The 15,072-nt window shown below is 37.9% G+C and overlaps 1 protein-coding gene across 4 annotated transcripts; it reads right to left on the bottom strand.

The window, feature by feature from the left end:
- Positions 1-1,469: 1,469 nt before the first annotated feature.
- Positions 1,470-15,038, bottom strand: FAM229B (family with sequence similarity 229 member B). 4 transcript variants are annotated; one of them, XM_043592147.1, is made up of 4 exons: positions 14,929-15,035; positions 4,998-5,154; positions 3,173-3,311; positions 1,470-1,692 (listed from the first exon to the last, which is right to left on the bottom strand). In XM_043592147.1, exons 3-4 carry the CDS (start codon positions 3,295-3,297, stop codon positions 1,575-1,577), a joined length of 243 nt encoding a protein of 80 aa, XP_043448082.1. In that variant the 5' UTR covers positions 3,298-3,311; positions 4,998-5,154; positions 14,929-15,035; the 3' UTR covers positions 1,470-1,574. The 4 variants fall into 4 exon arrangements, with proteins under 4 accessions (XP_043448082.1, XP_043448083.1, XP_043448081.1 ...); XM_043592148.1 differs by having other exon boundaries at positions 5,055-5,157; positions 14,929-15,025; XM_043592146.1 differs by having other exon boundaries at positions 4,998-5,157; positions 14,929-15,023.
- Between the last annotated feature and the right edge of the window lie 34 nt (positions 15,039-15,072).

Raw genomic sequence — 15,072 nt, 5'->3', positions numbered from 1 at the left:
CTTAAGAATCACTTTGAGGGGCGCCTGGGTGGCTCAGTCGGTTGAGCGTCCAACTTCAGCTCAGGTCACAATCTCACGGTCCGTGAGTTCGAGCCCCGCGTCAGGCTCTGGGCTGATGGCTCAGAGCCTGGAGCCTGCTTCCGATTCTGTGTCTCCCTCTCTCTCTGCCCCTCCCCCATTCATGCTCTGTCTCTCTCTGTCCCAAAAATAAATAAACGTTAAAAAAAAATTTTAATAAAAAAAAAAAGAATCACTTTGACTCTCTCAAATCTTATTTTTAAGCTTGTTAAAGGTGGTATGCATTAGCTTTCAATCTAGTGTTAATTTAGACCTCCTACTAAGGTGTGACCTTTCTGGGGTCTCCCTTCAATGCTCCATGTTTAACAAGGTCTTTCCACTCTGTCTGGTTGGAATTCAAACACCTCTGGGCACTGTGTGAATTTTTCCAGTTTATATTATATGCTATGTATTAATATATATTGTTATATATTACATTATAAAACTCAGTATTTTTCCATTTATAAATCCCTGGAAATTTTTCTTTTTCACTTCATGTAGTACACATGTACATATATCCATGTAATTATAAGCTAATAAATCTTTCATTTAAAAAGGCCTATATGTATATCTACAGGTGCAGCAAGGGAGACAAGAAACTAAGGGAACTGTACTTGACCCTAGAGTTAGTCTTTTGGAGAAGACAATGTCATAGGATGGATGGTGGATGGTAACCATGAAAAGGAAAATAAAGCAGGATAAATTTCTTGGGAGTAGGGCAAGGGAAAAAAAAAATAGCAGCTGGCCTAGACTTAGACCTCAAAACTTATTTGTAGGTCTGATCAAACAAAAAGATCTACCTGAGGCTTCTCAATACCAATTGTAAACAATCTCAAGATGACTGGTTGGGACCTAAGGGACAGTGTAATGATGGGACATTTTCATGGAAAATAGGGGATAGAGACATGGCCCTCACCCTCATTTACAACAAATTTAACCAATAACCTCAGCTCCCATATACAAACAGTTTATATGATTTGCAGATGAACCATGACTAAGAACTTTCTTTGGTCTCGGTATTCTTCCCCAAATGCACAATCTACTGGGCTCCATTTCTTACCCAATATAATTATTCCTAAGCAAAACATTATCAAAAGATATCAAGCCAGGTATTAAAGTATTCAAGTAAAAGGATTCAGGTAAGAGGCAACCCAAATATAAACAAAGGAAACCAGCCTAAAACACATTAAGTACTTAGAACAGGCCCTTCATGACTGATAATCAAGGTGAATTAACCTTCATCTTGAAACATTGATATTAATGATCCACTGTGAACAAAATGATCTCTAAAGGACCTTCTAATTGTGAAATATTATTCTGTCTTATCCATCAAACATAACTGATGGCTTAATACTACACATTTTGCAGATGACATTGTCTTTTCTTACTTAAAGGAAATATTTCAACTGTTGTCATCGTCCAAAGGTGCCACTGCTTTTATTTGTTTATCACATCATAAGATGATACTTGTCCATTACCCTTGACCTAGTCAAACCTCTACAAAAGACTTAATGATGCTATTTAGGATGCATTTCCTTGCTGCCTTGTGCGGGTGGCTTTTGCATTGTTGCATAGACAGTGATGGGAACGTCAGTTACTGTCAGGCAATGACTTCCAGGGCACCTTCGGAGTTGCCTGAATGAAAGAGCAAAGCACACGTGGTTAGATACTAAAAAGGAAATTTTTTCAAAGCAACAAAGTTTGAGTGCATATCAACTGCTTTAAATCATTTTGAAATCTTTGAATGTCACAATATAACACAGTGACATTGATGAGCCAGACATCTTAGACTTATGTTGCAAAGAAATTATGATTATTGCCATACCCTTAATCACAGGAAATTCATAAATAATCCTCTAAATGACCATCTTGAAAGGTATACAGTGATTGCTAAATGGCAAAAAAAAAAAAAAAAGCGCTTGGGGAGTGCATAGTTGAAAACATAGTGGTACTACTATGGCAATTTATATATATATATATATACATATATATATATATATATATATATATGTATATATATATATATATATACACCTTAAAATCACATCAATTGAGTGATTTAAAAACTAGAATATGTGGGGGGTGCCTGGGTGACTCAGTCGGTTGGGCGTCCAACTTCAGCTCAGGTCACCATCTCGCAGTTTGTGAGTTTGAGCCCCACGTCAAGCTCTGTGCTGACAGCTCAGAGCCTGGAGCCTGCTTCGGATTCTGTGTCTCCCTCTCTCTCTGCCCCTTTCCCGCTCACACTCGGTCTCTCCCTGTCTCAAAAATAAATACATGTTAAGAAAAATTTTTTTAAAGTAGAATATGTGGAAAAATATAAAACCGAACATACTATTCCATGTACTATTCAAATGTTGATTGAATCCTTAAATGACATCTACTCCAAAACTACATCTAGTACTTGAATTTCTATTCCATCATTCCCACCAGATAATCACCCAACCTCAAACATTTCTAAAGACAAGTGCTTAGTGCTTCCCCAAATAGCCCACTGCATCCTTAAATAACTCTGATTTTTAAAGTACCTACCTTATTAGGCTTAAATCTGTGTTCTAAAAGCTTCCAAGCCATGAGAAATCTAAGAGTGTAGTAATTGATGGTAAACAGCAGAAAAGTGGAACACATCCTATTTATTATAGTTTTCTTCAATTTTGCAAAAAATGATTTTGTTTTATAGAACATTCATACTCTATATCACTATCTTTCTGCTAAAGGTCAAATCAAAGCCAAAGCGACACTAAATCTGAGATAATAGTCTTCTTCATATTTGCAGCCTTGTGCCTAGCATGTAAAAAGCACTAAAGATTTGCTTATTTAAATGAATGTTATCTTTCTTGTAACTATCAACAACAACAATCTAGCTAAAGATTTACCAGAAAATAATAACAATAAAATAAGAACTAGTCTATCATTGAGACTTACAGAGGTACCAAAAACAAACTGTGCTAAGAAAACCTGGAATCTGTTAATACTAATTTCATAACAGCAAAGTTTGTTAATACTAATTTAATGGTCTCAGGCTTTTTTCTTGCTAACACTGAACATCAACCAAAGCTTATATTGATGATAGCTATTACACATTTCCTCAGCCATCAGGATGAGACGACCATACCTGGTTGGTGACATCTCTTTCCCATTACAGGCAGCACTGGAGCTCAGCCCAGATTCCAGCCCAACTGAAGAATCTCCTCCTTCCACTGGAAACTTCCTTGGCTGGGTCCCAAACCGAAAAGGCATAATTCACAGAACACCTAGATTAGAAAGTTAAAATAATGGAGTGGGGGTGAGTTGTCTTCAAAAAGCTCTTTGGAGTCTTTAGTGTTATTATTTTGTCACAGTTATATAGAAACATGCTGAAAATGACATTTTAACATATCTTTAAAAGTATATAAATGCCATATTACACAACTCCTCCTTATTATAATTTTAAGTCTAGCAACAAATATAAAAAAGCCATTAGCTGGTAGAAGTGAACTGTGCCCTATGGTTAAATTACAGAAGTCTATTTCTACTCTGTGGAAGGAAAAAAAAAGTTTGCTTGAAATGGCTGTTACAGTCAACAAGGTTGAGTCCCTACCACCACTCTCCACTGCCTCTCTGTCTACCTAAGCCCTTCTCTTCCTTCGAAGTATAGCCAAGCCTCCCATCCTCCATGACACCTTCCATCAACCCTCTTCCTGATGATCGTTCTTTCCCCTGCCTCTCTACATTTATAGCACCTTAGGTGAGAAAGTGCCTTGGAAGAGTTAGACTGACTATGTAACCAACCCTAAGCAAGGGACTTGATCAAGTATGTTTCTCAAGGATAAATTGGGGATAATACTATCTACTTCCAGGGTAATCATGTGAATTAAATAAGGCAAAATGTAATTAAATGTAAAATGTAATTAAATTAGGCAAAATGTAAACCACATGTAAAATACAGTGCCTAACACATAGTCAGTGTTCAATAAATGTTAACTATTATTACCCAGCAGATGCTACTGAGCATTAGTAAATATTGTACACACACACACACACACACACACACACACACTCAATTTAACATAATGTATATGTGAGATATATGATAAATATGATACACGTACACACAAACACACATATACACACACACTGTTCCCACTCCTTACTTGCTAGGACCAACTCATTTGTTAAGTCTGAATTTGCATTTCACTTTCTCAGGGAAGCCTTCCATAACCACTACATTATATAAGTTTTCACAGCACTCTGTAATTTTGTTTTGTAATAGGTATCACTCTAATTCAGGATTTCTCAACCATGACACTATGGACATTTGAGGCCAGATAGTTTTTTTGTTGGGGAGGGAAGGAGTTGGCTTGTGCTTTGTAGGATATTTTTGAAGCATCCAAGGCCTCCACCCACTACATGCCAACATCACCTTTCCCCAAAAATTGTGACAATCAAAAATGTCTCCAGACATTACCAAATGTCCCCTGGTGGAGAAGGGGAAGAAATCACCCCATGTTGAGAACCAATGTCCTAATTTTTTGTCAATGTTTTTGCTTAATCATTGTCCACCGCCCCCCAACCCCCATTTCATGTCTGTCTTTGCCACCACTGACTGAATCCTTAATACCTAGAACAGTGGCTTGCACACAGTAGTTGGTAACTAACATAAATTTACATATGTTCAACAAAAGACAGGAAAAATGAAAAATGTCTTATTATGGTTTCTTATGCCTAGAACAGTATTCTATGCCTAATAAGTATTTGTTATGGTAATAATAAAACTAAAGTTTAATAATTTGAATATTATATGTGATGGTTTTTATAGACTCTGTGTTTCCTTTATCAAGGAAAAAAGTGGTATGCTCAATGACAAGTTAGTAAAACCACAGTAAAATCTATGGGTTAGTATATCTATCTAACGTAGGTATGAAGTTTTAGCTAACTTAATCAAGAATACATAGACTTACCAAAATAGTCTGAGTCTGATTCCTGCAGAGGTGAATAAATCAAATGCATCTACTGACCTTCCACAGAAGACTGGAATTGCCAAAGGAATGATGATCAAATGTTCCAGTGACACCCAGAAATTATTACATCAGAAGATTCTTTCACATAGTTTCCTATCTGCTAAAGAATAGAAGGTCACAATTCATAGCTCCAGCAGCAAGCCAAAGCTTAGCTAAAGGTTGTCTCTAAAGTTTGACAGTCTTGTTCTTGTCACTGCCTTATTCTCCAACAATATGAAATATTTTAATCTATGAATGAGTTTATGTATATTCTAAACCTACAGTCTAATCTGTACGAAATCATGAGATTCTTCTCACTTTATATCCCTTTTCCTCATTACCTTTATCTTCCAGTTTTTTCCTTAACTATTAACACAAACTAATCCAACCTGTGTCCTCATCCCACACAAGAGGCCTCAAACTGCACCTTTACACATTTCTCTTTGGCTCTTCCTATGTGGGATTCTTTACATCCTCTCTCTCCCTAATGCCTAGACTACCTCTTCTATTTCCTCAAGAGTCTTGAAACTCCCAGATGACAGAAATAATGGCTCAATTTTCTCCCAATTGAGAAAATAAGAATACATCCTGTACTGTCCTGTTTTGTTCTCTGGACACTGAGGCTCTGTCCTCTGTTCATATCATCTTTGCCAAAGAAATGATGATCGAGTGTCCCAGTGACACTCAGAAATGACGGAATTTTTTCACGTAGGTTCCTATCTGCTAAAGACTAAAATGTCTCAATTCATAGCCTCAGCAACAAGATGCAACTCATCTTCTGGACTACCCTCCCTCTCCCAATTTCTGTATCAACACCTTACCTCACTGAATGTAATACTCAAGTATAACTCTTAAGCCAGAACATTTCTCTTCAGCTAATCTTTTTTTTTTGTTTTTCAGCGTTCATAGTTGATGGCAAACTAGTAAATGACATTAAGCATTTAAATTTTCTTTCCTAGGGGCGCCTGGGTGGCGCAGTCGGTTAAGCGTCAGACTTCAGCCAGGTCACGATCTCGCGGCCCGTGAGTTCGAGCCCCGCGTCAGGCTCTGGGCTGATGGCTCAGAGCCTGGAGCCTGTTTCCGATTCTGTGTCTCCCTCTCTCTCTGCCCCTCGCCCGTTCATGCTCTGTCTCTCTGTCCCCAAAATAAATAAACGTTGAAAAAAAAAATTTTTTTTTAAATAAAATAAAATAAATTTTCTTTCCTACCTACATTTTAGACTATTTCCCACTGCTATGTTTTCATATGATTTGTGTTATAGAACTTGGCATTTTACATAACTAAGTTGATATTAGACAAAATCTTACCTCTATTCCTTTTTCTTACCAGGGTGCTATCTGTGAATAGCTGATCACAATTTTCGCTTAGAGAAACCATTCAACTGACTGTGTCTTAGTCAGACAAACTGAAATAATTGCTGGCAATTGTTAGCTGATGTGTCATGAGGACCTAAATATTGGATCCTTAGGATGGCAAAATTGTTTAATAGTTTACATTTTCTAGTAGAGGTGGCAGTAGAAAACCGATGGGTTTTGACATGATAATTAGGTTTGTATTTTAATACCATGTTAGCTCTGAGACTGTGAGCAAATCACTAAAAGTTTGCCTTAAAAAAAATGGTATTAATTTCTACATCACGGAGTTATTTTGAGGAATAAAAAAAAATCCAACATGTAATAAAGTCGATGTCTGGGATACAAAATTCCATCAGCACATAACCTCTTGGTGCATAATTCTTGAAATCAGAGTGTTGAAACATTGATTTCACGTTTCAGCCATTGATATATTTTTAAGCTACAAAGTATCTGCATGTGAAATAATCAAAAATACTTTAATTTACCACTATTTTTAGCTGTTTGGCACAAGTTGTACCAAGTTTTTTTTTTTTTTAACGTTTATTTATTTTTGGGACAGAGAGAGACAGAGCATGAACGGGGGAGGGGCAGAGAGAGAGGGAGACACAGAATCAGAAACAGGCTCCAAGCTCTGAGCCATCAGCCCAGAGCCTGATGCGGGGCTCGAACTCACGGACCGCGAGATCGTGACCTGGCTGAAGTCTGACGCTTAACCGACTGCGCCACCCAGGCGCCCCAAGTTTCTTTTTTTAGTACGGGTGATACAATGAAACAAACCAAACAGTGGTCTTAATGATGAAACTTTCTAGCACTAGAGTAATAGTCATCAGAAGACAAAATGAACTTGACTTTCCAGCAGATCTTCATAGAGAAATGGATGAATATGTGAAGTACCAGGGGGTGGGGGTGGTGGGAGATGGTGAAATCTCTACATACTCCTATTCCTCATAAGCCCAAGAGTAATAATAATCTTCCAGTCCTCAGAATATTGATTCAAGAGATGCAGGAAAGGAGTAATGCTTGAACTTAGCATATCCTAAGAAAATAGATCCACTACTAGAAATAATTCATTCATACAATAAATATTTGCTAAGAATCCACCACGAGCCAGGCATGTGCTAAGTGCTGAAGATAAAATATTGAGTCAAACAAACACAGTGCCTATCCTAGTAAAGTTTACAGGTTAGGGTAGTAGAGTTTACAGGTTAGGGTAGGGTATGTCCTAGACGAGGCTATCAAACATAAATCTAAAGGATGAGAAGGCATTAACTAGCTGAAAATACAGTTGGAAATAAAGACATTGAGCCAGTTGGGATGAGGGCAAACAGAGGAAATAGCATGTACAAAAGTCATGGGCCAGTCGAGCGGACAACTGAAAATACGAAAGGCCAGCATAACCACAGAAGAGAAAATAAAAAGAAATCATGTCAGAGAAATACGTAGAGGCTAAACCAACCAAGAACATGAACCCGCTTAAAGATTTTAGACTTTAACTTATGAGCAAGGGAGCTCACAAAAGAATTTTAATCTCTCGGGAAACATACTAGGTTTCACTTATTTTTCTGTTAATTTTCTGGTTTCTATTTATCTGATTTCTTCTACAATCTATAGCGTTTCCTTTTTTCTGTTTACTTTGGGCTTAATTTGGTTTTCTTTTTCTAGTTTCTTAAGATGGAAGCTCGGGCCATTGATTTGAGACCTACCTTCTCAATATAAGCATTTAATTCTATAAATTTCCATCAAAGCACTACTTTAGATTCTTTCCAAAAATTTTGAAATTTAGTATTTTCATTACCTTCTGTTAAAATTTTTCCTTTTGCTTTTTTCTTTGATCTGTAGGTTATTTAGAACTGTATTATTTGTTTTCAAATATTTGGAAATATTCTAGCTAGTTTTCTCTTACTGATTTCTTACATTCCATTGTTGGCACAGCACATTCTTCATATAATTGTAATTCTTTTAAATTTATAGAGACTTGCTTATGCTCAGAATTTGGACTATCATGGTAAATGTTCCAGCAGAATATGTTGTCATTGGGTGAGGTGTTCTATCCATGTAATTAGTTGGCTGACAGAGTTATTCAAGTCTTCTGTATTCTTACTGATTTTCTGTATTCTTCATCAATTAATGAAATAGGATGTTGAAATCTCCAACTATAATTATGAATGTATCTGTTTCTCTTTTCTATTCTTCCAGTTTTTGCATCATATATTTTGAAGCTCTGATATTAGTTGCATATTTAGTACTGTTATGTCCTCCTGATAAACAGACAACTTTACTATTAAAAACTATCCTTCTTTATTTCTAGTAATAGTCTATGCTCTGAAATCCACTGTCTGAAATTTATGTAGCTACTTTATATTCCTTAGTGTTAGTATAATTTATCTCTTCCTGTCTTTTTACTTTTAACCTATCTGGTCTTCTTTATAGTCAAAGTGGCTTTCTTAGAAACAGTATACAGTTGAGTCTTGCTTTTTCTTATCTAGTCTAATGATCTCTGACTTTTATTTAAGGCGTTTCAATTATTGACATTTAGTGTGATAGATAGCATTGAATTTTCTTGCCCTCTTGCTATTTGTGTTTTTTATGCTGTTCTTTGTTCCTTTTCTCTTAGTCTGTTCTTTTGAAATAACTTAGTATATTTTGTGTATCTCTTCTATCTCCATTATTGGCTTATTGCTTTACAACCCTTGGCTTTGATTTTGGTTACTTTAGAGTTCATAGTATACATTTTTAACTTTTAAGTTTGCCTTAAATAACATTATACCACTTCACATACACTAAAAGAAACTTACACTAAAAGAAACTCACACTAGGATGCCTGGATGCCTCAGCCAGTTAAGTGTTTGACTTTGGCTCAGGTCATTATCTCACACTTCATGAGTTCAAGCCCCACATTGGGCTCTCTGCTGAGCCTGCTTCAGATCCTCTGTCCCCTTCTCTCTCTGTCCCTCCCCTGCTCTCTCTCTCAAAATAAAATAAACTTTAAAAATTTTTTAAAAACAAACTCACATTGAAAGAATCATTTCCCCTTTCCTACCCTGTATTATTTTGTCATACATTCTACTTGTATGTTCTGTATTATATATTATAAACCCTATAACATATATTTATAAGTTTCTCTTTAAGCAACTATTTTTAGAGAAATTTTTAAAAACAAGAGAAGTCTTTTATACTCACCCACATTTTCAGTGTTTTTATTCCCTTGAGTAGGTCCAGATTTCCATCCAACATGATTACCCTTTTATCTGAATGAATGTTTTCATTTAACAGTTCTAGTCTACTAGTGATCAATTCATTCCATTTTTGTATGTTTTTACTTCATCTCCATTTTTTTAAGTTTATTTATTTATTTTGAGAGAGAGAGAGAGAGTATGAGCAAATGGGGAAGGGTCAGAGAGAGAGGGAGAGAGAGAAATCCCAAGGAGGCTCCACATGGTCTGAGCAAAGCCTGACACGGGGCTCAAACTCATAAACTGTGAGATCATGACCTGAGCCAAAGTCAGATACTAACTGACTAAGCCACAAGGCACCCCAATTCATCTCCATTTAAAAAAAAAAATTTAACATTTATTTACTATTGAAAGACAGAGAGAGACAGAGCATGAGCATAGGAGGGGCAAAGAGAGAGGGAGACACAGAATCTGAAGCAGGCTCCAGGCTCCAGCCGCCAGCACAGAGCCTGACGTGGGGTTCAAACCTGCAAACCGCGAGATCATGACCTGAGTGGAAGTCAGACGCTTAACAGACTGAGCCACCCAGGTGCCCCTCATCTCCATTTTTGAACAGTATTTCATTCTCCATTTTGAACAGCTGAGTATAAAATCCTAAGTCAACAGTTTTGTTTTGTGACGCTTTTTATTTTTTTAAGTAGCTAAAGATTTTTGCTCAAGTTTTCTGACTTGCATTGTTTCCAAGAGTCTGCTTTTATTCTTAACTTTGTTCCCCTTTATGTAGTGTGTCTTTTTTCCTCTGAGTGCTTTTAATATTTTTCTTAGCCACTGATGTTAATTTGATTATAATGTACTTGGTGTGGCTTTATTCCTGTATCCAAAGTTTCATTGAGCTTCTTGGGTTTGTGGGTGCATAATTTTTATCACATGTGAAAAACTTTTCAGACATTATCTCTTCAAGTATGTTTTTGTTTCCTCCTTCTGGAACTCCAGTTACACAGCTCATATAAAGCTGTTTGAAATTGTCCCACAGTTCACCGATCCTTTTTTATTATCTTTTGATTCTGTTTCATTTTGGATAGTTTCTACTGTTACATCTTTAAGTTCACTTAAATCTTTAAGTTCACTACTCTTTTCATTTGCAATGTCTAATCTGCTCTTAATTCCATCCAGTGTATTTTTTCATTTTAGACACTGCATTTTTTAACTCTAGAAGTCTGACTTGGGTCTTTTATATTTGTGCCTTCTTAATCTTTTCATGCTTCCCTCTGCCTTTTTGAACATATGGAGGACATTTATGTTATTTTAAAGTCCTTGTCTACTAATTCCTTCATTTGTGCCATTTCTTGGTTTGTTTTTACTGATTCTTTTACATCATCTGGAGTGTGGTTTTCTACATCTTCGCAGATCTTGCAATTTTTCATTTGATGCAGACATTGTGAATTTTATGTTGTTGGATGCTGGATTTTATTTTTAGTCTTCTAAGCACTTTCAGGTTTTGATCTGGGACAATTATTTGGAAATAGCTTGGTCCTTTGAAGGCTTGATTTTGTGTTTTCCTAGGCTAAATCAGGACAGCCTTTCATCTATGGCTAATTTGTCTCTACTGCTGAGGCAGTTCCTTTACTGTACTCAACTCAATACCGCCAGATATTACAGGGTTCTTCCACTCAAGATGTTGGGAATGTAAAGTAGTTCCACCCTTGTGTGTCCTCCCAAAAATGTTCTGCCTGCTTCTTCCAGTGGTTCATTCCTCAGTATGGGCAGTTTCCCCACATGCACATACTGATCAGCACTCAGTGTAAGGCTCAGAGAAATTCCCTGAAGGTCTCCAGAGCTTTCTCTATACTCTCACTGCTCTCTCGCACTTTGCTCTGGAAATTCTAGCTGCCTTTGTCCCCCAGAATTTTCAATTCTGTCTCCCCAACTCAGGATGGCTGCCGGGCTGTGCGTGGGCTCTATTCATTAGAAAGAAGTCACTAGGTCCAGTCCAGACTCAAGCAGAGGGGATTACACAAAAACAGAGGGCAGAGATCGTTAGGTACCATCTTAGAGGTCGCCTACCACAGAAGCTGTATTCTGTCATGTCTGAGAACGCTTGCAATGTACTTATGAATGTTGTTTATCAAATATTTCTAGCTTTCTGTCTTCTGGAAATTGCAATTCCTGGCCCCCTCGTGATTACTCAGAGCCCATGTGACTAGTTTTGGTGGGTTAACAACAGCCATTAACTGCAGTGTAAGATCCTCTTTCTCTCTGCCACTAAAGCCAAGAATGTACGAAATCGTGGTAGCTCAGCAACCTGGGCGCCAGGGTGAGGAAAACGTAAAGCATAGTCAGAGATACCTCCCAAAAGACATGGATCATGTGCCAAAAAATAAACCTTTATTGTTTTACACGGCTGAGATTTAGGGATTAGTGGTTACCATAACTTAGCAAAATGTATCATGACTTCTACAGACTTAGGTCCAGACTTAAGAACTTCCATAACAAAAATCTAAAATATGTCAGTAGGGGGCGCCTGGGTGGCGCAGTCGGTTAAGCGTCCGACTTCAGCCAGGTCACGATCTCGCGGTCCGTGAGTTCGAGCCCGCGTGGGGCTCTGGGCTGATGGCTCAGAGCCTGGAGCCTGTTTCGGATTCTGTGTCTCCCTCTCTCTCTGCCCTTCCCCCGTTCATGCTCTGTCTCTCTCTGTCGCAAAAATAAATAAACGTTGAAAAATAAAATAAAATAAAATAAAATAAAATATGTCAGTAGGATAGTGGTCAGGCAGCAGGTGACAAGGGAACTGTTACTGGAAGCTGAAAGGACAGTTATTTATGTTATTGGTGACAAATGTATTGGGAAGAAAAAGTCTTTGCAAAATTCCTGTGATAACCTAGAAGACAGATGATTTACCGATGAATTTGAATTCTAGGGGAAGAGGTGAGAACACAATGTTGGTAACACGTTGGCTGCTATGCTTATGCTTGACAAGTTATAGGAAAGAGAGATGGGCTCAGAAATGCAGTGTGCCAACAGGACTAAAAATGAATAGAGCCTCACAAATTCTAACTTTATTTAAGTCGCAACTGGGAAAATTAAGAGTATAATTTTCTTGGAACACGTTGTATGCCCCCTCAGAACTCTGTAATAGATGTTCAAAGTCGTCCAGTACTAAATATACTCTACAGGAATCCAACAAATCCTGTTTTTTCTCCACCACTACCTACTTCTTTCTCTTGACTGGGTACCCAAAGAATTCTTTCATCCTGAAAACTGAGTGGCTTAACTAGGCTCTATCCTCGTGTTGACACTCCGAGAGAAATTTTTCCATGGATCGTGGTATATCCTCTTTTTACCGAAGTATAATTAACATATCCTATTATATTAGTTTTAGATATTTCCATACATTACTCAGTATTCATTATCAGTGTACTCTATTTTCTTATAATCCTTAATCCTGGTTTCTTTTAATCTACAGATTTTCTTTTCTTTATTATGTTTTATATCAGTAAGGACATTTCTTCTTCCAGTTGCTGTGTTCTCTATTCAGGGGCGCTTATTAATCTTATGTTGAGCTATCTTTGTCTCTTTCATAGATATTACCTTCTAAGAGCTCTAATACCTTCGTCCTTGCCTCAGGATTCTCGTGATTCTCTCAAACTTCTCATCTACATCAGTAATCTGATTTTCAGCTCTCTAGTCTGCTCCCTCGTGCTTCTAATTCTTCTTTTCTAAAACTAGTTTTTCCACTTACAGCTATAATTTGAAAGGTAACTCATATTTTTTTTCACTGTGTTTGTATCAGAGGAGGTATACTAGAACTCCGCTAGAGCTGTGTACAGCTCTCTACATCCAACCCCCAGGACGGCCTGGGTTCTGCTAGCTCTATCTATTGAACTTGAATAGCTTAAATGAGGTCTCAATCCAACTAATGAGGAATGCATTCAACTCCAGGATACACTCAAATATATGACTTCGGTGTGGACTCCTGGAAACTATAAATTCTAGAAAGTTCTTCTGCTCGTACATATGGTTGGTATATAAGGTTCTACCTTGATTCTTAAGCAGAATCGCCTGTTAGTCGGATGCTTTCCAGACTGAAGTTATAAATGAGACTTATTCGGACTGTTGCTGTTGTTGTTGTTAGGACTTTCTTAATTTAACTTGTTCCCATGTATGACCTCTGGGGAATAATGACTTAGACCTAACCACAGTATGAGAGATAGGGCTCTGAGAGGCCAGAATACCAGATGAGCTGGCACCATAACTCACTGGCATAGACCTACTTCCATCACTGCCAACAAACTGGACCAAACTTTGCAAATTCTGAAAGCCCCAGACTTTGGGAATTCAGCACCAAGACGTCCAGTGACGTGTTGGATGTTCTAGACTGCACCTCCACCCCTGACTCCATGCTCACCAATAAGCAGTTAAGAGTAAAATTCAGCAATTGCAAAACATTCTTGAGTAAAGCATTTGTAGACAATATGAATTTCAGTAAAGAAGTGCTGGGGTTCTTCATTGAAATCTGGTCTAAATTGATCAGAGTTCAGAGTATCATTCAGTGTTTGACAATTTTTAGTACTTGGTAATTTTCAGGAATGCCTGATTTTTTTTTTTTTTTTAGTCTTCTTCCATCTAGTTTACATAAATCAAATGCCTAGTTTTAATGTCATCTCTTCCACCAGACTTCTATTGACTGATCTACATCCTCATTCACTGAATCCTTACAGTCAGCAACACAGTATTTTTTTGTTAGTATTTCACGTGTGTCTTAAGATTATACGCTTCTTGGAGCTGGATCTATGCCTTGATTTCTTCTGAATATCCTAGAGGGGCTAGAAGTGAATGTTGGGGTGCGCCTGGGTGGCTCAGTCGTTTGGGCGTCCGACTTCGGCTCAGGTCATGATCTCGCGGTCCGTGAGTTCGAGCCCCGCGTCGGGCTCTGTGCTGACCACTCAGAGCCTGGAGCCTGTTTCAGATTCTGTGTCTCCCTCTCTCTCTGACCTTCCCCCATTCATGCTCTGTCTCTCTCTGTCTCAAAAAAATGAATAAACGTTAATAAGAAAAAAAAATTTTTTTTTAAATAGAAGTTAATGCTGGAAGCATACAGCTTCAACGAACAGTGACTGGGTCTCTGAAGCGTTTCGTCAAAGTGTATAAACAGCCTAGTTTCGGGTATACCCTGACACGCCTATTTTTCTTTGTGCTCATCTACACCGTTTTCTGTTAGAACAAAGAGCTTGTTGGCTAGACGCATTAAAGCAGCGTCCCAGGGTGTTGAGACTGAACAAAAACTAGACCTCTGATAACCCATAAACAGTTTTAAAGACATACATTTTTAAATCCCACTCCAAAGCCTAGTTACCCGCCAGTTACCCGGCCTCTGGAGCTGCCGAAGCTCAAAGATGTTGGCAAGCAGTTAGGATCTACGGTCCGGAGGCCCAGTCGCTATGGTAACGGTGGGACGCAAGTGCACTTGCAAGGCCTTCTGACGGAAAAACTTAGCTTGAACCTAGAGGA

The sequence above is a fragment of the Prionailurus bengalensis genome, chromosome B2 (genome assembly GCF_016509475.1).
Source record: "Prionailurus bengalensis isolate Pbe53 chromosome B2, Fcat_Pben_1.1_paternal_pri, whole genome shotgun sequence".
NCBI classification, from domain to species: Eukaryota; Metazoa; Chordata; class Mammalia; order Carnivora; family Felidae; genus Prionailurus; species Prionailurus bengalensis.
This window is presented reverse-complemented; position numbering and strand designations above follow the sequence as displayed.

Coding starts and splice junctions, on each gene's coding strand:
- FAM229B (XM_043592149.1), bottom strand. CDS start 3,297: ATGCCTTTTCGGTTTGGGACCCAGCCAAGGAAGTTTCCAGTGGAAGGA. Junction 1,693..3,172: donor AAAGAGATGTCACCAACCAG/GTATGGTCGTCT, acceptor TCTTTCATTCAG/GCAACTCCGAAGGTGCCCTG.